The 24,883-nt window shown below is 36.5% G+C and overlaps 2 protein-coding genes across 7 annotated transcripts; one reads left to right on the forward strand and one right to left on the reverse strand.

Moving 5' to 3' along the window:
• The first annotated feature begins 627 nt into the window (after positions 1-627).
• On the forward strand, positions 628-10,120 carry LOC113279122. The gene is made up of 6 exons (XM_026527829.1): positions 628-1,467; positions 1,678-1,815; positions 2,195-2,379; positions 2,502-2,813; positions 7,472-7,622; positions 9,806-10,120. Exons 1-6 carry the CDS (start codon positions 628-630, stop codon positions 10,118-10,120), a joined length of 1,941 nt encoding a protein of 646 aa, XP_026383614.1.
• A 2,961-nt stretch (positions 10,121-13,081) lies between these two features.
• LOC113281730 lies at positions 13,082-15,705 on the reverse strand. 6 transcript variants are annotated; one of them, XR_003326334.1, is made up of 3 exons: positions 14,622-15,705; positions 14,421-14,488; positions 13,082-13,475 (listed from the first exon to the last, which is right to left on the reverse strand). XR_003326334.1 is itself a non-coding variant. In XM_026530544.1 (2 exons), the coding sequence occupies exon 1, from the start codon at positions 15,628-15,630 to the stop codon at positions 14,632-14,634; it is 999 nt and encodes a 332-aa protein (XP_026386329.1). In that variant the 5' UTR covers positions 15,631-15,702; the 3' UTR covers positions 13,355-13,475; positions 14,622-14,631. The 6 variants fall into 6 exon arrangements, 5 of the variants coding, with proteins under 5 accessions (XP_026386329.1, XP_026386332.1, XP_026386331.1 ...); XM_026530544.1 differs by lacking the exon at positions 14,421-14,488 and having other exon boundaries at positions 13,355-13,475; positions 14,622-15,702; XM_026530547.1 differs by lacking the exons at positions 13,082-13,475; positions 14,421-14,488 and adding an exon at positions 14,093-14,349.
• Positions 15,706-24,883: the final 9,178 nt, after the last annotated feature.

Consider the following 24,883-nt stretch of genomic DNA (forward strand, 5'->3'; position numbering starts at 1 on the left):
CAATACTTCTTTTTTCCATACTTCAATCAAGTTAAGACAAGCAAGAAATTCCATAACAGAACTGGAGAATGATGCAGGTGCTATTGTTACAGATCAAAATGAGATTGCTTCAATACTTATTAATCACTTTTCAAGTAAGTTCTATGAACAAACTGTGGAAATATCTGACACTATATTAAATGTGATACCTCAGATCATCTCAGATGATGAGAATTCTCTACTGGAGAGTATACCTTCAAAAGAGGAAATTAAAAATGTAGTTTTTGAGTTAAACCAAGATGGCTTTCCTGGACCAGATGGTTTTACTGGCATTTTTTATAGAACAGCTTGGGAAATCATTGAAGAAGACTTATGTGAAGCTATCAGATACAGTTGGCAACATCAAGTAATTCCTCCTGGAGTTAACTCTAATTTTCTTGTTCTATTACCAAAAGTCAATGGTGCAAAAAAGTAAACCAATTTAGACCCAGTGGATTAAGTAATTTCTTCTTCAAAATACTCACCAAGATTGTTACAACAAGAATGAGTACTTTATTACACAAACTGGTATCACCTCAACAATGTGCTTTTATTAAGGGGAGAAATATCCATGAAAAATTCCTTCTAGCTTCTGAACTAGTTAATGAAATGAATATAAAAAGAAGAGGAGGCAATGCATGCTTTAAATTAGACATCTCTCAGGCATATGATACTCTGAGCTGGGATTATCTCATTTTGGTTTTAAAGAAATATGGTTTCTCTACTATCTTCTGCAACTGGATTTTAGTGCTTCTCAAGACTACAAAGATATTTATCATGATTAATGGTAGACATGTGGGTTATTTTGGTGTTGGAAGGGGCCTCAAACAAGGAGATCCATTATCTCCAATTCTGTATGTGATTGCAGCTGATATTCTTAGTAGAAATATTCTTCAATCAATCCAGGAAAATAAGATACAACCAATGATTATCAGAAAAGGTATTCATCCTTCTCATCTCTTTTTTGCAGATGACATTTTTATTTTTTGCAATGGTGGAAAATCTAGTTTACTTCATTTGAAAAAGCTTCTCATCGATTATCAAAGAGCTTCAGGGCAAACAGTGAGCGCCACTAAAAGCAAGTGCTTTGTAGGAGGTACTTATTTGGTCAGAGGTAATCAAATTGCTGATATTATGAACATGAAGTTGTCTTCTTTTCCTGATAAGTATTTAGGTGTCACTCTTGTGCAAGGAAAAGTTAAAACTGAACATTTATGGTCATTTGTTGAATTACTTAAGAGAAGACTTGCTTCATGGATTGGGAATCTACTAGCATTTCAGGCAAGAATTACAATCATTAAATTTGTTCTCAGTAGTATTCCTCTATACAATATGTCTACGTGTAAATGGCCAAGAAAAGTGATTGATGCTTGTGAAAGGATTATTAGGAATTTCCTTTGGAGTGGTAATGCTGAAGATAGAAAATGTGTCACAATATCTTGGGATCAAGTTTGTTCTCCTATAGAAGAAGGGGGTCTTGGTATAAGGAAATTTGAAGACATAAACAAAGCCTTACTTATGAAACTCTTATAGAGAATACTAAATTCAGATGAAGAATGGGATAGGTTTTTTCTTGCTAAGTATAAAGATAAATATGATTGTTGGATCACATATTATAAACAATCTTCTATATGGCCTGGAATCAAATGGGTATTACAGGATTTCAATGATCATACTAGATGGATAGTGGGCAATGGAGACAAAATATCATTTTCGATGGACACTTGGATCTTGAAGCAAAGCATAATCAAATCATTCCCAGATAATGCTTACATTAAACAACATATCAACATGAAGGTGAGTAGTTTAATTGTTAATCAACAATGGGTGATTCTTGAGGAAATGCTGCAATTTTTTTTCTGTTTCTGATCTACCAAATATATCAACTGGTGAAGATAAATTGATATGAACTCCTTCACAGAATGGTACTTTTACTGTGGCTAGTGTTGTCTCAATAATCAAAACAAAATTACCTAAAGTAAGATGGTATAAACATATTTGGCATAAGAGTGTTCATCCTTCAACCTGTAGAAATATTTGGAAGATTACAAGGGGAGCCTGTGCTACTGATGAAAATCTAAATAAAAGAGGATTTCAAAATGTTTCAAGATGTTATATTTGCCATGAATACCAGGATTCTACATCACATCTTTTATGGGTATGTAAATATGGTCAGATTCTTTGGAGCTGGCTTGGAGACATTTTTGCTTTCAAGAATCCCAAATCTTTTGAAAACATATTATACTGTGGAAAATCCAGGAGTTCAGTGGTGCAAGAAATTTGGATGATTCTTGCTTTTAATGTGATGGTGGATATTTGGTTCACCAAAAATAAGGCTTTCTTTGAGAATATGGCTCAGATGTGCTAAGTGCAAAAAAGAAGATAATCAGAATTGTCAAAGACTGCGAAACAAGGCTTAGAGGATATACAAATAATTCTGACTATGACATTCTCATTCTGCAATTCTTTGATATTAAATACAGAAAGATGAAAATCCCCAAAATCATTGAATGCCAATTTCAGCTACCTGATGAAAATACTATATTGTTTTGCTGTGATGGAGCATCAAGAGGTAATCCTGGAATCTCTGGTTATGGTTTTATTGTTAGAAATTTTTCTGGACAGTTCATAGCTGCTGAAAGTGGTGGTCTTGGTATTACAACAAACTTTGTTGCTGAAGTCATGGGAACATTGTGTGCTCTGGAATGGACAATCCAACATAAAAAACTCCAGGTGATTGTTAATTCTGATTCAAAGGAAGCCTTATCTGTCTTCTGCACCAAAAATTTACCATGGTTTGTTTTGGTTAGATGGAAATTGGTGTGCTCTGTTTTAAGGAACATTAACTTCAATCATGTTTATAGGGAGATAAACTTTTTTGTAGACTTCTTTGCAAAGAAAGGTTGCCATTTACAAAGAGGACAAGTCTTAAAATTCTATGACAGACCTCCTAATATGCAGAGAATGAAATTTACTGGAATTCCATATTACAGATTTGAATGAGATCATGAGCTGGGTCTGTTCTAGTCTCTATTTTTGATAATTTTATGTCTTTTAGTTTTGGGCTTTAGGACATGTTGTTCATTTTTCTTTGTTTTTATTCTATTTAGGTTTCATCCCTTTTTTGTAATCTTTTGGTTATATAATTAATAAAAGATCTTTTTGTTAAAAAAAAATGTTAATATGATTGTTAAGCCATCAATCATGAAGGAAAAAGATAAATCTCTGTTACCTCCAACTTTGAAAAGAAAAAGAAGGAATGTGAGGAAGCCAAGAGTTGTTCCTTCAAATTCTCAGAAGTTTTCTGGTGTTATTGAAGAGTTGAAGGAAACAAGGAAGGATATTCAGCAAATAAAGGCTATTGTTTTGAGAACTCTTGAAATTCAGAAGGCCCTGGTTCTGCATCAGTTCCAAAGGTTTGTTGGAATTGACTCATTTCTTCATGAACCTTATGTTCCCATGGCTGTTGACCACAAGGAGTTCGGGGACGATAAAGAATTTTTCAGAGGTCTCAATGTCTAGGAAACTTCTTATGAGAATTTATTCTCGTGTTTTTAAGAAGGATAACTAGGGTTTGGAATAGCCATTATTGTGAGTACACATAGCTATTTCCAACGTTTTCATCTTGCAATGTTTTTAGATTTTTTCTATTTAAATTCTAAGTTATTTGGAAGATGATTTTTGTAGTATTAATTTTTATGGTTTTATATATTGCAAATGGTTATGGGATATGTTGTTTATGTCAGTGAACCTTGACTGTCCCATATTTGTTCAAAAGTTAACTCTATTATATGTCGATATGAAAGCATTGATAAAAGATATAATGAACTTTTGACTTCAAAAGTTAAGCCTATTATGCCATTATGCAAATATTGATGGAACCTAGGATGAACTTTTGTTTACAAAGATTAAGTCTATTATATGTCATTGTGCAAATAATGATGAAAAATAGAATGAATCTTTAATTATTCCGCAGTATTGGTCTTTCCCTGATCCACACCTTTGTGTATATACTGTGCGGCTCCGTAAGTTATCTTATGTTGAGCATGGCCAGTTGAATTGACCATTTTCCCTGTGGTTAATTCAATTGAGATTTTTGGATACAAATTCATGTTTCATGTGATTTGTTAATGTCCAAAGAAATCCTTATTTTCTTGTAAAAATAAGGTCGCTCTTGTTGTTCTTTCGGGAATGACATTTAATGAGGGAGACTTCTTAATTGAACTTGTGCATAATTTCCAAATCTTTGTGGGGAGTGCGGGTGTGGAATATTGTAGGAGTTATCTTGTATCTATATAAACTCCTTCAACAATACACTAAGTTTTGACTATGTGAAATCATCGAAACAAGTTGGTATGTTTTTTCTCTTTTGGTCATGAAGTATCTCTATGAAAATTTCATGAGGATCCCACTAGTTTTCTTACCTTTGCCAATTTACATTGACAAAAAGGGGGAGAATTGATGTGTAGTTCACACTACAAATACATATGGTTTACAGATCACTATGTAAGGGGGAGTGGTTTTCATTGTGAGATGAAGTATTGACTAAGGGGGAGTGATACATATCACCATAGTATTGTTGTCAAAGTTGTGATACAATTGAACTTTGATGCTGTGTAATAATACTATGACACTGTATAACAATGATTGAGAGCAACTGTTTTCTCATTGTTATAGATACGGATCTTCAACAACTATGATAATGAGTTGAACACATTTAGAATCATTGGAGTACTTGGAAGTGACGAAGATTTTGAGTAATGTTGAAGAACCGAGGAGATCAAGCATTTGGATGAGAAGCTACAAAGTTTATGTATTTTGTAATCCATATGTATTGATAGTTTTGTCACTAAAATTGACAAAGGGGGAGATTGTTAGAGCACTGCTCGGTCGAACTCGCAAGCGTTGCTATCTCAAGCTTGTTTGTCAATGTTAGTGATCAAAACTATAAGTCTTGATTTCTAGTCTACTTATAGTGATGTCTCGGACTAGGATAGATTGTGTAGTTGAGCATTATACTTCACGGCGTTCATCAATTGAAGACGAAGAACTACTAAGAAGAGCTTGTGGAACTTCATCAACAAAAGGTATGTGGAGACTAAAACTCATCTATCACTTGGAAAGTCTATTTCTACTCTACCCCTATATTGAGACAAAAGTCGTATTACCATGTAGTATTCAATTATGCACATTTGAGATTTCGAGCTGAGTTTATCTCGCTTACATATTTCTCGAAATATGTGTTGCTAAGATTTCGCTTCAACCAAGTTCATCTTATATCCTTGATGAAAGTCAAAAGATGATTATGTGAAAATTACCGAGCAACATCTTACATGGTTTGTGTGATACAATCATTTGGTGTAGACTTGGAATGTTTCGTTATGATTATTTCAATAACTTGAAAATTGCTTTGATGCTAATAGTGTGTGAAAATGGCTATTGTCATCCTCTAAGAAAGCTTCAATTATTGAAATAGAGTTTAGAATTATTGGATTATGAACATAGTATGCATTCTTGCATGTATGTGATCCATGACCGGAACTATAGTATGCATACCCGTATGCGTACTTGTAATTGTGAAATTTCGTGTACCAAGTACACATACCGGTACACATACTTGCGTAAGGTATAGGTCCGGGAATTTCTGCTGGATTTTGGAAGTGTACTAAGGTATGCGTACCCGTTCGCATACTAACGAACCCAAACTCAGACCGGCTACTTAGGTATGCGTACCCGTATGCATACTTGAGTGGTTAAAGTTCTAAAATAAGTTTTCTCATGAACTAATACATTTATATATTAAGGAATACCTTCTTTGCAAACCGTGGCTATAATGTTCATGATTTGATTTGAGCGAATCAAACCGACTTTGCTTCAAATGTGTTCTTGTATACTTCTATGAGAATATAGCAATTGAACAACTCTATAACTAGTTTCATTTAAGTCATTTGAACTAAAATTGTGATTAATATGAATAAGATTAATATGAGAGTGTTCATATAGCTAACCTCGGTTAACTACTATTGAGCCAACATGGTATAGGTACGTTACTCAAACCTAAATGAGGGTACATTTCATTTTTGTATAACAAGCTAAGTTCGATCTAACGGTTGAAAATATTAGCTTGAGTCTAATCAGGTTTCATCTAACGGTGAATATTGAATGCTTTGTTACCAAGGTAACTTAGATTGCAAACCCTGATTTGAAAGCTATATAAGGGAGAACTCTAGCAACTGAGAAACCTAATCCCCATACCTCCTGTGTGATACTAGTTGCGACTAGAGTCGATTCTCCTTTAACCTTAGGTTTTTCACGAAACCCTATAGGTTAACGACTTAAAGACTTCATTAGGATTGTGAAGCCAGACCCAACTATTTTCTCTATAGTTTCGTATTCTGATCTTTCTTCTACTATCGTAATTGAGTATTATCTTTGCTAAGATTTTCTTGAGATTTATCTCCGACAGGTAAGATTAAAAGTAGTCACGAACATCTTCCTCTCATCGTTTGTGATTCTACAATATATTGTTTCGCTACCATACGATTAAGATTATTGTGAGGTGATTGATAATACTAGGCTGTTCTTCGGGAATATAAGTCCGGTTTATCAATTGGTTCCTGTACACCTTGATTTATCAAAAGACGGAACAAAACTCGTAGGTATTTCTGCGGTAGACAGATTTATCTATTACAATAGATTTTTTTTGTGTGAGACAGATTTGTTTATCAAGTCTTCACCTTTGGGTCGTAGCAACTCTTGGTTGTGGGTGAGATCAGCTAAGGGAATCAAGTGTGTAGAATCCTGCTGGGGTTCAGAGACGTAAGGAGCTCAACTGTACCTTGATCAGTGTGAGATTGATTAGGGATCTACATTCCATTCCGAAGTTCGTTGGTAGTAGGCTAGTGTCTGTAGCGGATTAATACAGTGTGGTGTTCAAAGCTGGATTAGGACCTGGGGTTTTCCTGTATTTGCGGTTTTCCTCGTTAACAAAATTCTAGTATCTGTGTTATTTCTTTTCCGCATTATATTTTGTTATATGATAGAAATATGACAGGTTGTGCGTTGAGTCGATCAATTGGTAAATCCAACCTTTGGTTGTTGATTGAAATTGATTGATCCTTGAACATTGGTCATTGGTACCGTTCAAGTTATTTCTCTTATATTCAATCGGGCTCGCAAATCCTATTTGCTGATTGCAGATTGAATTGAGAGATAGAGATATAAAACTCTTTGATATACTTTTATCTAGATTGAGTCTGACTGTATAGTTGATTCTCTTGAAAGTGTATTGGAGTTTGTCTATTCAGATTGCCGAACGAAATATTGGGTGTGGTTGTTAGACCCCCACTTTTTTAAGAAACACAACTTATTTTCACAATAAAGCTAAATTCAGGAAAAGAAGAACTCATATCATCTTTTTATAAAATAGTTTAAGCATTTGGCTTAATGATAGGAATGACGTAGTTAAGGAATTGCTTCAACACTTTTCACATATGAGTAAATCCTCTAAACCTGCTTCTCCTGACCTATATTTGCATTGCATTCATCCTTGTGTTACTCATGAGGATAACTTGATGTTAATTGCTAGACCTGCTCCTGAAGAGGTTAGAAACACTGTCTTTTATATGCAACCATGGACAATACAAGGTTCAGACGGTTTCCCACCAAGTTTTTACCAAAAAATGTGGTCTACTGTCTGCACTGATGTTGTCACCATGGTCCATGCCTTTTTCCATTCTAAATTTTTAGTTAAGAAATTGAATCATAATTCCACGACGTTTATCCCTAAAACCAATTGTCCAAAACGTCTGATTGATTTTAGGCCAATTAGTCTCTGTAATGCAGTTTATACAATTATTTCAAAACAACTTGCTAGTATACTTAAAATTGTTTTGGACTAAATTATTGCTCCTTCTCAAACATCTTTTATTAAAGGTAGATTTATAATGGACAATATTGTTATCCTTCATGAAATGATTGATTCTATGAAAAATGTAAAGCTAAAGATGATAGTATGACTATTAAGCTCGACATGTCTAAGGCATTCGATAGAATAGATTGGACTTTCTTACTGCATGTTTTATCTCAGCTTGGTTTTTCTAACGATTGTTGTAAACTAATAGAACAGTGTGTTACTAAGGGGACTACGTCCATTATCTTAAATGGTTCTCCGGGATAGACTTACACTTCTCAAAGAGGTCTGAGACAGGGTGTCCCCTGTCTCCATACTTATCCATTCTTTGTACGGAGGCCTTGTCTAGTTCATACCCGCTGCTGAAATGAAAAATGAAATCTATGACGTTAAGGTAACCAACTCTAGCCTTTCTATCTCCCATTTACTCTTCGCCGACGACTGTCTCATATTCATTAAAGCTAGACCTAAAGAAACAAGGAAGTATGATAGTATCATAGAACAATTTAGCAAATTTTCAGGGCAAACTGTTAACTTTGAAAAATCAACCTTTTCTTATAGTCCTAAAGTTCCAAGTAACATAATAAAGAAATATCTAATATACATTCGATTAGGATAATGGCACTGCAAAAAAAAAAGTATTTAGGTATTCCATTACTGCTTCAAACTAGAAAAATAGAACCTTTTATACCCCTTATATGTAAATTTAAGGATAGGCTAGCTATTTGTAAACGAAAATTTGTGAACACACCTAGTAGGAATATAATGAATCAGAGTGTTCTAGGAGCTATCACAACTCATCATATGCCTGTCTTTTTCATGCCAAAGGATTTGACAGATAAGATGGATGGTATCCAGAGTGATTTTTGGTAGGGTAAACAGGAAAACATGGGTGTCTACCTAAAGGGTCGGAGTGATATTAATCTTCCTAAAAACTTAGGTAGGTTTAAAATTAAAAGAATAAATATTTTCAGTCAAGATCTCCTCGTTAAACTAATGTGGAGAATGATAAATCAACCTTCCAACTCTTGGGTTAAAAGTCTTGAATCGAAATATTTTGTTACTGCTAATTCTATTCATGATATTGTTAGTAAACAAGGATCTTGGATTCGGAATGGGATATGCTAAGGGTTTGACACCATAAGAAAACACTCTATCTAGGAAATAGGTAACAGTAAGTCTATATCTATCTGGAAAAATATCCGGATTCCAAGTAGAAATAGTCCTACCTCTTCTCAGTACTATTCCTCTAACTGCAAAACAATTGATCAATTTACCGACCATGTTTGAAAAACTTGGAAAACTAAAATTCTGGTCTTTCCATTTGATTTTGATATAGTTAGGAAAATCAATAGTATTAGAATCCATCTATTTGGCGAAGATAAACTTGGATGGAAACATACAAAGAATGGTGAATTTAGTGTTGAGAGTGCCTATAGAGATATTCTAGATGACCAACTAGCAACTCAACCTTCCAAAAAGTTTGACCAATGTAAATTGGAAATATTTTTGGAAGTCTAGTCTTCCTCCTAGGATCACACATTTTGTTTGGAAATGTATCGGCAGGTGTCTGGCCACTATGGACAGACTATCCAGATTTACGAAACACAAAAACAATATGTGTCCTCTTTGTGGTAACTATTCTAAGACTTTGGAGCATCTCATGGTTGATTGTGTGATATCTAAAAGAATTTGGTAGGTGATTTTCCCTTATAGTCCATCTCTTCACTCTGATTTTAAATTTCATAATTGGCTTCTTGGTTTTTTTTAGAAATACAAATACTATTCATGATACATCTTTATTGGAAAGTATAAGTTTTTCTTGCTTGACACATTTGGAAGTCTAGATGCAACAAAGTTTTTGAAAACTCGCAGGTTAATGAAGATGCTGTGGCTAGACAGATTACTAACCATGTCAATGATTGGCATCTTTCTTTGCAGATTGCTAATAACAACGGACATGTGACAGTGCAATCAAACGCTAATCAATTTTGGACACCTCCCACTCAATATTTTGTGAAAATTAACTTTGATGTTTCCTTTGTTAATAGCTTTTCACCATTTGGAATTGGACTAATTGCTAGGAACAATGCTGGTACTTGCACTATAGCCAAAGGATGCACAAGGACAAAAATTGAATCGGAACAAGCAGAAGCTGCAACGTTTCTAGAAGCGGGCTACTACAAGTAACTTTTGAAGGAAACAGTCTAAATGTTATCAACACGGTGAACAAAAACTTCTCGACTGTCAAATGGACAAACCTAAATTACATTTCAGATTCTTTAATATTACTTAAACAATTTAGTTTTTGGTCTTGTGTCTGCTCTCATAGAGACACCAATAATGTAGCTGATGAAATCAGCAAATTTGCTAGAAATTCACATATTAGTCGTGAATGAGATTCAACTCTACCAGACTGGCTGAGAATTTCCATTCAACTAGACATAAACAATTTGTAACTTCATTCTTAATTTATGATATCTTTCCTATTAAAAATAATAATCTATTACTGGGAAAAATTTAGAAATGAAGAGGTCGTCTATTGCGAGACAGATGGAATATTTATTTGGTTATGTCATATAGATCGAATCTCCACAAAATCAAATACTTTTTGGGTTATACTTTACATATCTACATTACACGTACACATGCCATGGTAGGATGGCCTGAGCAGGCTTATACGGTCTCATGTTAAAGCAAGTCAGGCCATGCCAGGCCCGGTCTAGCCTAACCTTTTTGACACCTCTACTGGTAAGTGATGAACGATTTTTTGGAGACTACTCAAAAAAGGTGGGGGACTACTTTGTGATAGAAATGTCCACCCTACAATGATAAGGGATGTCCTAAAATGTGGAAATGACTAACATACCCTTAACCTATATATATATATATATATTACCACCTCCTCCCATCACCTCCATCTATATATATATAACCACCTCCTCCCATCACCACCGCCGCTCACCACCACCACCACCGACCACCTTGAACCACCACCACATCCACCTCTATATATAACTTAATTTAAATCATTAACAAAACAAAATCAAAATCAAAATCAAAATTATAACAAACCCATTACTTGTCATTCGATTTTGGTTGCAAAAATGAGAAGTAATCATCAAAATGAGTTGAAAATGTAAGTTGCAGAGAGAAGTTCGGTTAGGAATTATGTGAAAAAATTTGTCGAACTAGCCGAACTCAACTTTTAATGGAGGTTTTTCCTTCAGAGAAAAGTTCGGTTACGTCGCAACTTTTATTTTCCTAACCGAACTAAAGTTCGGTTACGTCGCAATTTTTTTCTCCTAACCGAACTTTTCTTTGAAAACCTATATATTGAGTTCGGTTACGTTGCACAATTTTTTCATTTTTTTCCCAGCCGAACTTTTAGTTCGGTTACGTCGTATTTTTTTCCTAACCGGACTTTTCTCTGAAAGAAAAAACTCCATTAAAACTGAGTTCGGCTACCTGTGTTTTTAGAAATATTAACCGAACTACATTTGCAGATGAGTTCGGCTACCTGTTCTTCAAATGTTGTGGCCGAACTTTGTTAACCAAACGGAAATCAATTTGTAAATTGTTCATTTTTAGGAATGTTTTGGCCAATTCAAGCACCATTAACTAAGTTTGAAGTATCCATGAGTACCCAAAACATCATACTCTTGTTGTGGCTCTTAAAGAAAAAGATCTAACTTTTTTTCTTCCAAAACCCTCATCTTCATTATCATCTTCATCTTCTCCCTCTCAATAATTCTTCTTTAGTAAAAAAATCAAATTATTAATTTAATCTCACTAATCGTTAATTAACTCACTAATTAATACACTAACCAATTTTATTACCAAGGACAAGTTTGATATTAGAAAAAGAATTAGATAAGGGTGACTCAAAATTACTTTAAATATCCACCCAAAAAATGAAGAGTAGTCCCCCTCCATTTTTGAGCAGTCCCCAAAAAATCATTCTAAGTGATTTGTGAGGTTTAAATGAGCGGATTTCGTTACCTAAGAAGGCCCATATAGCCAGATAATGTACAACCTCCATAGCTAAGAGGAAGGTAACCGAAGGGATGCCCATTTTCATCTCTTCAATTTTGACTAAAATATTATAGAGGGATTTACACTCCTATTTTCACGCTATCTCACACTTTGGACATATTTTTTGTGAATAAAAACCAAACGATAACATATTCAAAGTTAGTATTTTGAAGATATGTTCGTCCTACAAAGCTCCACGTACCCACAAAAAATGAGGACATTCTGAAATGTATAACTCCACCATCTACTACGTTGATAATCAGCCGTCAAAAATCAACGAATTTACAACGTTCAAATTAAAATTGGTAGATGATGACATTTCAGAATGTGCTCATTTTTTGGGATATGTAGATCTTTGCAAAATGAACATATCCCCAAAATCTTAGTTTCAAATATGTTATTTTTTTATTTGTATTCATAAAAAAAAGACGTCAAAAGTGTGAGATAGTTTGAATATAGGAGTGCGAGGGCTCGTCCATCGACGTTATATTATCAAGTTTTATTTATAAGATTTTTTTTTTAATATAAAAAAAAGTTATATTGTTTTACTGTTTTTTTGCAAGTTTTATTCCAAATGGCCTCTTCAACCTTTAAATCCCAGCCTTGCCACTAATTGGCAGTGTACTAAAAAATATTAGACAAAGTGCGACATTGACAGTGCACTCAAATATTAGACACAGTGCACTCAGATACTATTAGACAAAATGCCACATATCACTACCGCGCAGCAGATACATTTGCGAAAGAAGGAAGAACACAAAGGATATGGACTCGCTCACCATCTACCATCTCGTTTTCAGTTTTTAATACTTAATGTATGACTAGCTTTATTACCAAACAAAATACTTCTTATGGTGGTCACCACCGTCGCAATCAGTGAGGGCGATGGGCGATGGTGGCTATCTAGCTTTACCCGAGTAACCAAACTATGGTTTTAATTTATTGTCACTTTGCTCAAAAAGCAAATCTAACGGTTTTCTCATAGAAAAAGACTGGATGCCAAAACCAACAAAGCAAGACTCTAGAGCAACCTGCAAGGCAGGAGCTGGAGCTCCATTCATACACACCCAGTTTTTGATACACATAGAATTAGGGTTACAAAGAAAAACAGTCAAGAAAATAATAAAAGAATTCATTAAGAAGTGAAGATCATTTCTGATCAGTCCAAGTTTTATTTGGTTACAATAACGGGTTTTACACACAAATACACTCAGAAATAAAAGCGGGGATTGCCCGACGTATCACTTGTACAAAAGACGAAAATATACAAGTAATTTCTTTACTGATTTCGCCCAGTTAATATGTCAAAAGATTGACTAGTGAAAGGTTCAGCTTCAGCCTTGAAATAGAGCAATCGAACAGGAATGCCTTCATCTGTTAGATTTTTTGCTTGACAGTTCAGTTTGAGAGAGTTCAGGAACGGCGTTCATCAATCAGAATTTTCTTGGAAAAATGGAGCAACTCACGAAATACTTGCAGGCAGACAATGTGGAATGTGGATATAACATAACTGCGAGTCAGAAAGTAACCTGTTAGTTCTGAGCACATTCACCAGCCTATATTGCCAAGTCATTCCCCAACCTCTTATGTACCCTAATGAATTTGAGCCTTTATTAAAAAGTTAAGATAATATAGCTACTTGATCATGTCTATCTTTAGACTGAACATTTCATTGATGTTCAATTCAATGTGAGAACCAAAAAGGCAAAGATAAATCACAAAACCACAAGCTGCTAATGCCTAACGTAATTGGCAATTTAGTGACTAGCTGCTAGTCCCACTATTGGTGGTGTCGCTTGAAATAAATAAATCATCTAGTGACATAATTGGCAAGCCAATGCCTCAGAATAACAATAGTTAATGCAGTCTAAAGGGCATTTCACTTTAACTGTAATTAAACTGAACCTAAGGGCAGTTCTTGGAGTGGCAAACAAACTCGTTTAATCAACTATTTCATTTTTTTCTGATTGAACTACCTGGAGATAGATGGCCTTAAATGTGCATCTGAATGTGCAGAATGACACCATTACAACTAGAGCAGCATGCAAAGTTGGGTTTTATTTTTCATTCCCTCCGAGAATACAAAAATCTAAATTGATTCCATTAGGAGCGTCTGCATCGTAACAGTCATGTGAAATATTTAAAACCTCTAAAAGCGTTTTTATTTTCACTATGCATGCATACACTGATACGAACCCAACTTTATCCATTTCTGCGAAATTAACGAAACAGATACAGAGCGACTGAATCTGATGCTGTTCAACATCTCAGACAACCTACAGACTCAGTGAAATAATAAGATTAACATTTATCTCTCTACTCCTCGCGATGATCCAAGGTTTGCGCCTCAAGGGTGACCAACTCATTCCAGTAGTCTCCGGGGGCTAGAACACACAAGCTACCCATTAACAATTGACTAGTCAATTTCCAAATAAACTGGTGCAGAAACAATTACCAATGAAGTCAAATAGAGATGCTCTGCGCAATTTTTAACCCACTAATCAGAATTAATAAACAGGAGCCCTGAAAATTTCAAGCTATCAACATGCCAACAAGTGCATTAATATACAACATTGCCAAGGTATCTAACACCATTTTATGTCCTCAATATTAAAAACAGAAGCAAACAGATGTTGTTTAAAATCAAGAAACTGACCTCATGTATATCAAGGTTGTTGTACGACAGTAACAACGTAAGGGACTTTCTCCTCATCAAATGGCAAGCTTACATAATCCCCTGAAAACTCCTCGGCAATCTCCAAAGCAAGTTCTCCATGTAAAGCTTTACAATACATATATAGAACAGCAAATGACGCTATACAATTAAGCATCATAGCCATTAAACAAGCCGATGCTAGAACTGCTAGAACAGTCAGAAAAACAAATATAGCCCCATCCACGACACCATCACCCAATTCGAACTTCCAAACAAGCCACACTATCAAACTCAGTATTGAACCATAAAACAACAAAAGCGATAAAGATACACATCTCATTCCTTTCACCAGACCTTTACTCCTCATCAAAGGATCAAAACCCCAGCTCGACTCGATCGTAACAATCACAAACGCTAAAGACCAATTCACTAGCAAATACAACACAACCAACCCCAAAACCACTGTACCAATCACACAAAACACACTAAAATTCTCAGTATAATGGGAAATCTCAAACCCTAATTGTTCGATTACCAATATAATAACGAACAAAACAAGACTAACAAAAACAGAAATCGAAACCACAACAATCAAAGAACTCACAACCGTTGTAAAAAGTCGTAACAACGAGTTCAATAATGACTTAATCGCAGAAATCAATTTCACAGGTCGTCCGAAAAATCCATGATAAACACTGTAAGTAATCGTACCAGCAGCACATAATGATAAAACCAGTACAACAAAACCGTAAATCAAAGAAAAAACAAGAAATCTAGGGTTAGGAAGTTTATCTTCGTGGCGATTTAGAGTGAATCGGACCAACGATTCGGGTTGTTTAGGTTCAGGTCTGTTTATAGTGAGTTGAAAAGTGTGGAAAGCAACTATAGAGAAAGAAATTGGAAGGAGGAACAGAACCGATAGAGCTAAGAAATGGCGGGAATGGGATTTCATTATCTTTCTTGATTCTAATAAAACCCCCCAGAAATCTAATTTCGTTGGTGTTGCCATAATTGATGAAACAGTGAAAATTCGATAATAAGTGAGAAGAACTGTGATTTGTGAAGGGGTTTTTATAAAGGTGGAGGACAGAAAATTTGTCAAGTAGTGCTGGTTTTTCAAAGGATGACATTTTCAGAGAAATGTCTGACTTTAGCGAAATAGAATAAAACAATGTTTCTGACTTTAGCAAAAACGTTTTGACTTTGGTAAATATAGTCTGACTTTTGGCGTTATATGGGTACGTGGTATGAGATCGGATTCTTAAATTTTTCCGGGAGGGTGCTAACCGTTGGATGGGTATGGAGCACGTCTTTTTCAGCAGACTTTATCCTCATCTTACTGTATCTTAGTGGGTATATGGATGGTAGTAATACTAGTTCAATGAATTTTTGTGCTTATCATCAGTGCGGGTTCTTTTGGGGAAGTATTATGTAACGGGTTGTTTTCAGCAAATATGAAGAGAACCAGTACCGGTTAACCGGTAACGGATAGTCGGGTACAGACATGCAGTAGAAGACAATGATGGGGTGCATAAATGTTTAGTAGTCTTCCTTTCAATTTCTGCAAAGAAAAGCTAAGCAAAGGATAGACCATAAAGTAGCACTAACGATGATTGACAAAACAGTGCACACGCCTATTTGGAATCGGTAATTATTAAGACAAATTGGGATGAGCCGCCAAGGGGAAATGTTGATGGTACCTTAGACGCCTGAATAGACTTGAGTTGAGGGTCAGTGAGAGAATGTGTGATAACAAATTTGAGTAAGAAAGAGAACAAAGGAGTTTCCCTTGCAAGTATTTCAGTCAAAGAGTCAAAAAGGACATGAAACCATGTATACCCAAATTAATTTGTTGGTTGTCCTTATATGAGGTGCATTGCCTGAAATATGGGATTCTCCCAACTTTCCTCATAACCATAAAAAAAAAAACACGAATATAAAGTATCTCAATCTATTGAAATAAAGGTAGGAGGATATCCGATTCCGTCGTTGATGTTTGTGAATTTATGTCTCCCTTACTTTCTTTGTTAAAGCATCGGCTACTTTATTACTATTTCTAAAATTATCCCAAAAAAAGCCTTCCACAAGACTGTAAATAGTTCATAGCTTTATTTGCTAGTGTTTGGTTTTTACAAAGTATTGCATTTGATTTTCCTCTTGCATAGTCAATGATTCACTGACAATCTACTTCAATCCAAAATTTTTGGAGATGCATGTATTTTGCCGAAGAAGCCATCTCCATCAAAGTCAGTGCTTCTGCTTTTTCAGCATTGGTTGCAACTTGCAAAGAAGGTCTCAGCTCTAGCTGCGATAGCTTTACCTGTGTCAGCTCTCACAATTATCCTAAAACCTGATGGTGAAACAGAATCAATCAACTAAAGAAATCTCGAGTAAAGAAATCTCGAGGTCACCATGACCAATCTCTCTTCTTTCTCTCCTCCGCCTCTTTAGAATAACCCTAGAAAAACCTTCTTCTCCAATGGCGGCACACACCATTAGAGAGTAAATCTCAGGACCACTTGGGGGTGAAAGTTAGATCATAATCTAGGGGTAATGGACCTGGGAAAACTGATGGAAAGAAGCATTATTTTGCAGGGTATAATCATTTTTTTAGTCATTCCTCTGTTTTCTTCATATAGTGTTTAAATCGGAATATTGTTTGGCTTGGCTTAGAGGATCATGTTGTTATTTCGATTTGGTGATTGCTCTTGCTACTGATGCTTTTTTTAGATCGGATTCTCTCTGATTTCTGTTTTCTTTTTCTATCTGTGGATGGGGCAAAACGATTTGCTGGTTTTTACGGAATTGAGGAGACGACCGTACGGAGGAGACTCCTTGAACTGAGCAAAATGTTCAACCTCACACGGACGCACTGCAAGAAGGGAGTGCTTTGAATTCGAGAGATCAATCTGTAGTACTCCGGCCTAAACCAAGACAATGGTCGTTCCAGAGTAAATTCGGTCACAAGAGAGGATGGGTTGATCTGTAGGAGGAAAGCCGAGAAATGTGTGGAATCAATGGTAATCAAAGATCGTGGGTGTGTTGTGAATTCTGAATAATATAAGTTCTGAATGATTGAATCTCTGTTGAGAGTAATTACTCAGATGTTGAGTTAATCTCGTGTTGTCTGTGAGACGTGGGATCCTTGTTCTCCAATCATGATTCAGAAACTTATTTATATTGCTGGAATTGTAGACACCATGATCCCATGAAGTGTGACAGTTGATGGAATCAAAGAGTGGGAGAATGGAAATCATGTTTGAAACCAGTTGCTCATCGTACGGAGACTTGGTCGATTTTCCATCCATTACTTTGTTAACTCTTTCAACTGATTGCACGACTTGCTCACATTTCCATCGTGTGTATGAACACACGTGCCGTAGACTGCCAGACCAAAACCCTAGTTGATATCCCCCATGTGACACGATTGACGTCTCGTGGTTAATTAGTCAGTTGTTGACTTCATGACTTTATGGGACGATGAGTCCATGTATTTGCTGAGTTGAACATGATTTTACAAAATGTTCTGAAGCTCATGAATTGAACGTGTCTGTTGAGACAGAGGTATAATTCTCACGTTGATAGTTGAGGTTAGAAAGTATTGCTCATTCGATGAATTGTTGAATATTGAGGGCTGAATCAATATTCCTTGGTTTGAGCAAATATTGCTCATCTGAGCAAGTGTTGCTCGTCTGATGAATTATTGGTAGCGTGACCAAAATAAAACATTGATTAGAATACTGGTAGGTAGTTGAACCGAGCATAATTAATAAGAATACTGATCATGAGATCCTCGTAAAGTTATTAGTGTTCGAATCTGGAATTATGATCCTTGGACTCAGAAACCCTAATTTGATCAATTGATGACCAATTGATGATTTACTTCAAAATCAACCATGGGACGAAGGAGGGACCGGCTACATGGGATCATGGAACGACCATGAAGCGCCCATATGCTCATGTGAGCAAAAACCAAGGTCTCTTGAAGAGCTGGTGACTTGTTGATGAAAGAATGATTAAATGCTAGTTCAATCATTTCTCATATGATGCTCGTCCGAGCCTTAGGTGATAAAACCTAATTAATTATGAATAGGTGAGGGACCGACCAAGTGGTCATGAAATCATCCCTGGGTGGTCACGGGATCGACTGACGATCATTCCATGAAAATCCAAAATTATTTGGAAGAGTTTTGGACCTAATACATGCAATTGCGTAAATTAGGTCAAATCATGAAAATACGTGGGACCGGCTCATTGCGAGCCAAGGAGCCAACCCTGGTCTGTCAAGGTAACATGCTCACGTCGTCAACACGTCCGTGTCTCAATCCTGAGAATTTTGATATTTTCTGGCGTGCAGTTGAGCATCCATTCGAGAAAATATGACAAAATCAGGGTTTTGCTGAAACTGAGGAAACTTCATGAGATGAAGGAAAATAATTATAAAATGAAGGAATGATGAAGCGTGGGACCGCTGAGGCCAAGGCATGCCCGGCCGGCCAGTGACCACGGTCCCGTGGTGCTTTTCCTAATTTTATATTATTTTTCATGAATTTATGAAAATATCATGAAATTAAGAAATTTGTTGAAATTAAGGAGTTTCCTTGAAGTGAAGGAGTTTCCATGGGATCAAGGAAGCAAATAATATTTAAATAATAAAAATAAGGGCGTGTGGGACCGGCTAGGGCATGGCCGGCCGGCTTGGGCCCGGTCCCACGAGTTTCCCTAATTTTATGTAATTTTTGTGTATTATTTTCCATGATTTGAAGGAATTTTCATAATTTGAAAGAAATACCATGAAATCAAGGAATTTCATGGGATCAAGGAAACCTTAAAATAATAATAATAAAATAAGGGGCGTGTGGGACCGGCTGAGGCATGACCGGCCAGCTGGGGCCCGGTCCCACGAGTTTCCCTAATTTTATATTATATTTCCATGGTTTTTTGAAAATACCATGAGATCAACGAGTTTTCATGAGTTTAGGAAAATAATAATAAAATAATGAGGAACCATGAGGTGTGGGGCCGGCTGGGATCAAGGCATGGACGGTTGGTCAACAATCACGACCCCATAATATTTTTTCCAATTTTATATTATTTCCTTCGTGCGAAGGAAGCACCATGAAACTGAGGAGTTTCCTCAAAACGAAGGGTATTTGTTCAAATGAAAGGATTTTCATAAGATCAAGGAAAATAACAAAAAAATATGATAAAATATAAAACCGGCGTGGGATTGGCCACGGCACGGCCGGCCGGTCAATGAGCCCAATCCCCTGGCGCCTTGGTCAATATTTTAATTATTTATTATTTTCTTTCCTATTTTGCATAGGTTCATCGTTTCGTCGTATTTTGAAATACTCGTTCGGTGATTGTTAGTGTATCATCGTTGAGTACACTTGCACCTTTCGAGTCGGGGCTTACTCAGAGGTAGCTCAGATGCCCGTGCGTTTAGTATTTATTACTAACCCATGGAATTCTGCTGGGAAGAACCATAGATTGAAGTAACGAAATACTGCGAAAATATTTGAATATTTTCGGAAATTCAGTGGATGAATCCAAGAATTTAGGAATAATTAACTTATGGATCTATACTAGCAGAGCAAGCTGTCTAGGAGCATTAACTATTCTGACATGAGCTTGCTGGAGCTTCATATCCTTTATATAGTCAGGGAAAACTTGTTGTTTGTATCCTGAAGACGTTATCGCTCTATACTAGCAGAGCAAGCTGTCTAGGAGCCGTCAATCTCGTGATTCTATATAGAAATAATTACTGAAGTGTTCAGTATTCATTGAGATATGCCGTTGTCCTGCCGAGAGACTACATATCCGCATGTACTCTGAGAGAAAGTATTCTCAGTCAAAGATTCGATGAGAGACTCGTGTCTCAAATACTTGCGTCTGATTGCTGGATCAGAAGTTCGTATAATTATGGGTTTACGATTTTAGCCTTTGTCGAAAATCCACCATCTATATTAAGTCTCATGCTTAGTGAGGAAAGCTGTGTTCCTCAGTCAGCATTGAATGGTGATTTTCCGGTCATAATCAATATAAGTAATTGAACTTAGTCGTAAGTTAAGACGCTACCGGATTTTAATAGTGCGAGCATACCATGACTTGAATGAAGATCTCAGTGGCATGTTAGAGCATCATTTGATGAGCATAAAGTGGCGTTGAACCGCTGGTTCGGACGATGGAACCTTGGTCGTTTAGGATTCGCGGGTCGGGCCCAAATAAGGAAATCCTTGTAAAATTAGGTTTTGGAAATAAAAATTGATATAAAAGGGAATTAATCCCTTTCTTTTTTTTCCCATGACCAGCAACTTCATCACCTCTCCACCACCTTCACGCCAGCAACAGGAGGAGAAAGAATTTTCGCCGGAGCTGCAGCTGCCGTCGATCGCCGGCGCCGTCCGGCCACCGCAAATCAGGTAATTTTTTTTTTGCTGATGTTTATGATTTTCATGAGTTGTTCATGCCTTGATCATAATAAAATTATATACATGTGCATATATGAGTGTGAGTTTCGTTGAAAACCCTCGTTTTTGAAAACGTATGTTCGTTTGATCGTTAGTTTTGAAAACTAATAATAATCACTGATTTAGGAGGTATTTTTTTAATATGTATACCTAGGTCCAGTGATAAAACTTAGTTTATGAGCTTTCATGTGAACCAAGATTTTATCATAAAAAGAGTGAATTTTCATAAAACCGAAATAAACCCTCGTTTTAAAGAATGACGATAGTACGAAGGAGAAAAGTTTTTTTTTTATGTGTGGACTTGTGTCCAGTGATAAAATTTTGTTTATGAGCTTTCATGTAAATCAAAACTTTATCTTCTAAGGTGTGAGCTTTCACAAAATTGAAATAAACCTTCGTTTTAAAGACAGATGACGATACAAAGGAAAAAAGATTTTTTTTTTATGTAAGATCGTGGCCTGTCCACGAAAAATATTTTTGTAAACAAAATCGTGACATACTCCACGCAAATATTTTTTTTTTTTGCGTGAGTTGTGACTCACAAAACGAAAACGTGAGTTATTGTTCCTGTTCTCGTAAATATGTATTTTCAAAAACCAAGTTTGATTTCGAGTAATGTTCAAAGTAAACAATTATTTATGATGAAATAATGTTTTAGTTTTCATAATTCCATGGTGAATGTTCACACAGTAGAAATGTTCGTTTTTTGTAAGTTTCGAAGAAATGAACGAGATTTGAGGTGTTAACTCTAGCATTACTATCACTATCGTTAGTGGAAGCGTAAAAGGTAAGAGTTACCATTTTTGCAGATGCTAGCATTTCCATTTGCATGTTGTTGAATCATATCCGGATGATATACTGAAGTAGAATGCAATATGAATTTTACAGATACTTCGCAAAGATGTCCAACTCCCAGGCTAATGACACTTCGAGAGATGAAATGTGTATTGATGATGATATCTCCAGAGATGAGACATGTATGTATTATACTTCCGTTGGCGAAGAATAGGATGAAGCCTCTGGAATTAAGAATGTTCTGAATATAGATGATGCATTTTTTACAGAGGTTGAGCAGGAAACTGAGAATCATCTCAAATCTCCAGTGTATCGTCTTCTGATAAATCCCAGAAATGTTACTCAGAAGAAATTGGTGACTCCTAAGACAATGATTCGGTTTTGTCTTGAACGAGGTATCTTCCTTGCATCAATCATAGAGTTTAAGCTTTCTCGACGACCTTTGGAAAAATTCTCTGGATGTGAGAGACATATGCTGGGTTTCCCTCGTGTCAGGGCTATGCTCGATCAGGCGCAAGTGACGAGAGCTATTCAGGCTTCTGGAGACTTATTCATTTTCCATGATGCGAGAGGTATTGTGGCTCTACTTGCTCGTTGGTGTATTCCCACTCACACCTTTATATGCAGATGGGGAGAGTTTACCGTTACCTTAGAGGACGTGGCTGCTTTGATGCATCTCCCAATCATGGGCAATCTCCCTGGGGATCTTTCAGATGAGGAGGCTGCGGTTTCTAACATTTTGGCAGCTGCAATGGAGGAGGTGAATAAGGCATCTGGCAGTAAAGGGTGCTATGCTCATTGGTTGACACGCTGGTGGCCAAATGACGAGATTTATGATAAACCCATCGACGGTATGTTACCCATTGCTGCTTTCTTATGTTTATGGATGTCGAGAGACATATTTGAAGACAGTAGAAACTTGTTGAAGCCCTTCTTGATCCCCTTTGCTATCAAGATTGCTCAAGGTGAACAACTCCCAATAGGTAGCCTGTTCATGGGTTCTTTGTATTCTAACTTAGACTCCTTGGTTATAGACTCCAGTGCATCGAATGGATTTATGAATATTGAGTGCTATGCCAATACGATGTTTCTTCAAGCTTTGATGTGGGAGCACTTCAAGAATTATGCGCCTATTCCACGTAATATTTTACAAAGACCAAATGCTGATGCTCGTCACATTTTCTCTGAAAAAGATAATGCCAGGATCATGCGTTGGTCTACAAAGCATCCTCGGTCTAAAGCACGTCTCATTGATGTGTTGGATGATGAATCTGAGTTCAACTTCCGCCCGTGGGTGTCAGTTCCTGCTTATGTTTCCCAGCCAACAACTTTCAATACTGGAGAGAGTGTGATGCTGATGTCTGGTGCAAATATGAGTGATGGCGAAAGATCTTTCATGTTGAGTTGCACCCCTGGTCATTTGATATCGGCTATATACAGAGGACTCTCAGTGGAGGAATATAATATTGATAGAGCAGCTCGACAAATGGGTATGGATCAGTGTATTCCAACTTTTCGAAGGAGGAAGCCATCAGTTGAACAACTTAGAACCCATTTAGACCATACTCATGTGGAAGGAAGTAATTATTGGTTCCCTTGCACCGAGAGATTTGCATATATAACTCCAGATTATGTAGACTTTTGGGATAAACAACTTCAGTAATTGCGTGATTACGTGATGGCTGGTCAGCCTCCAGTGAAGGATCCTCCTTCTACTGAGATGATTTCTGGTCGACCAAGATTGAAGTATATCTCTGGTGATAAACGAAAATCGTCTCCAGGGTCTTCTCAGGTATGTCTCTTCGTATAATCTTCATGAAATTATGAGAACTATATTCTAATTACGTTACTGAATTTTACCACAGGACGGTCGTAATGTAAGAACTTGAATCCGTGTAGATTTCTCAGAAACTGAAGCGATTGTTCACGGTGGAGAAGGAAGGAACAAAAGTTATAAGCTGTTACCTAATACCATAAAGTCCCCAGTTGGTTCTTTGGTGAGTTCTCGGTATTCCCCTTGTTGTGAATTTTTCTCGCCCACATTATTAGGATCATGAAACCAATGTTTTTATTCCGCTGCAGAATTTTACTCCATCAAGTATCGATAGTCTTCGGTTTCCTGCAACAATTCCTGATTTGAGCGACGAAGAAGAAGCCGTAAGTATCCCTTCGCATATTCAATTATGATTCTTTTTAGATAAAATGTTGATTGTTGAGGATGTGTCCAGGAGGATGTCGTCATGGAGACGGAGAATGCTGGTACTCGACCATTCTCTGAGAATAGAGACGAAGGCACTTCCAAAGAATTGGAGCCGAATAGAAGTAATGAGCCCTTTGTCGTTAACACGGACAATCCCAATTCCTCGAACACTTCGGAGATCCCCCAAGTAAGTACATGTCCTGTATCATCTTCATAGAAGTATGAAAGTGCTGATTTGTGAATGAATGAATGAGAATCCATGTGTATACATGAAAAACTTAGTCGAAATTCGTCATCAGAAAATTCAGAACTCAGTCTTTTAGCAAAAACGCCGTAAAACCTTCATCTGGAGTCGGATTTTCATGATCTGCATATGCATATTTAAGACCGGAAAATTTCCAAGCTTTAGTGAAGAAGCTTTTTAAGTTTTGAGAACGTTCAGGTCCTGAAAAAGGCGAAACAGTAAACTTCCAGGAGACTTTCAGAACTTTTTCAGATGGTATGTTGCTCAATGTTTTGACCACATATCCTAGCTTTTTCATCGGTTTGTCATGAAATTTTGACACGTTGTAGAGGACATCCATACGAAGAGAATGGTATATGATCCATCTTATGATTCCTTGTAGGTTGCTCCCAGTTTGTCTTCTAGTACAGGGAAGAGTACAGTTTCTTCAGACGAGGTTACCGTAAAACGTATCTTCATGAATTTCATGCTATTTGCTCGCGTCTTGGGTGAATAATGATGAAATTTGATGATGTTGAATTTCTTGTACACTGTATTTTATAATCTCACT

Source organism: Papaver somniferum, chromosome 5 (assembly GCF_003573695.1).
Source record: "Papaver somniferum cultivar HN1 chromosome 5, ASM357369v1, whole genome shotgun sequence".
NCBI classification, from domain to species: Eukaryota; Viridiplantae; Streptophyta; class Magnoliopsida; order Ranunculales; family Papaveraceae; genus Papaver; species Papaver somniferum.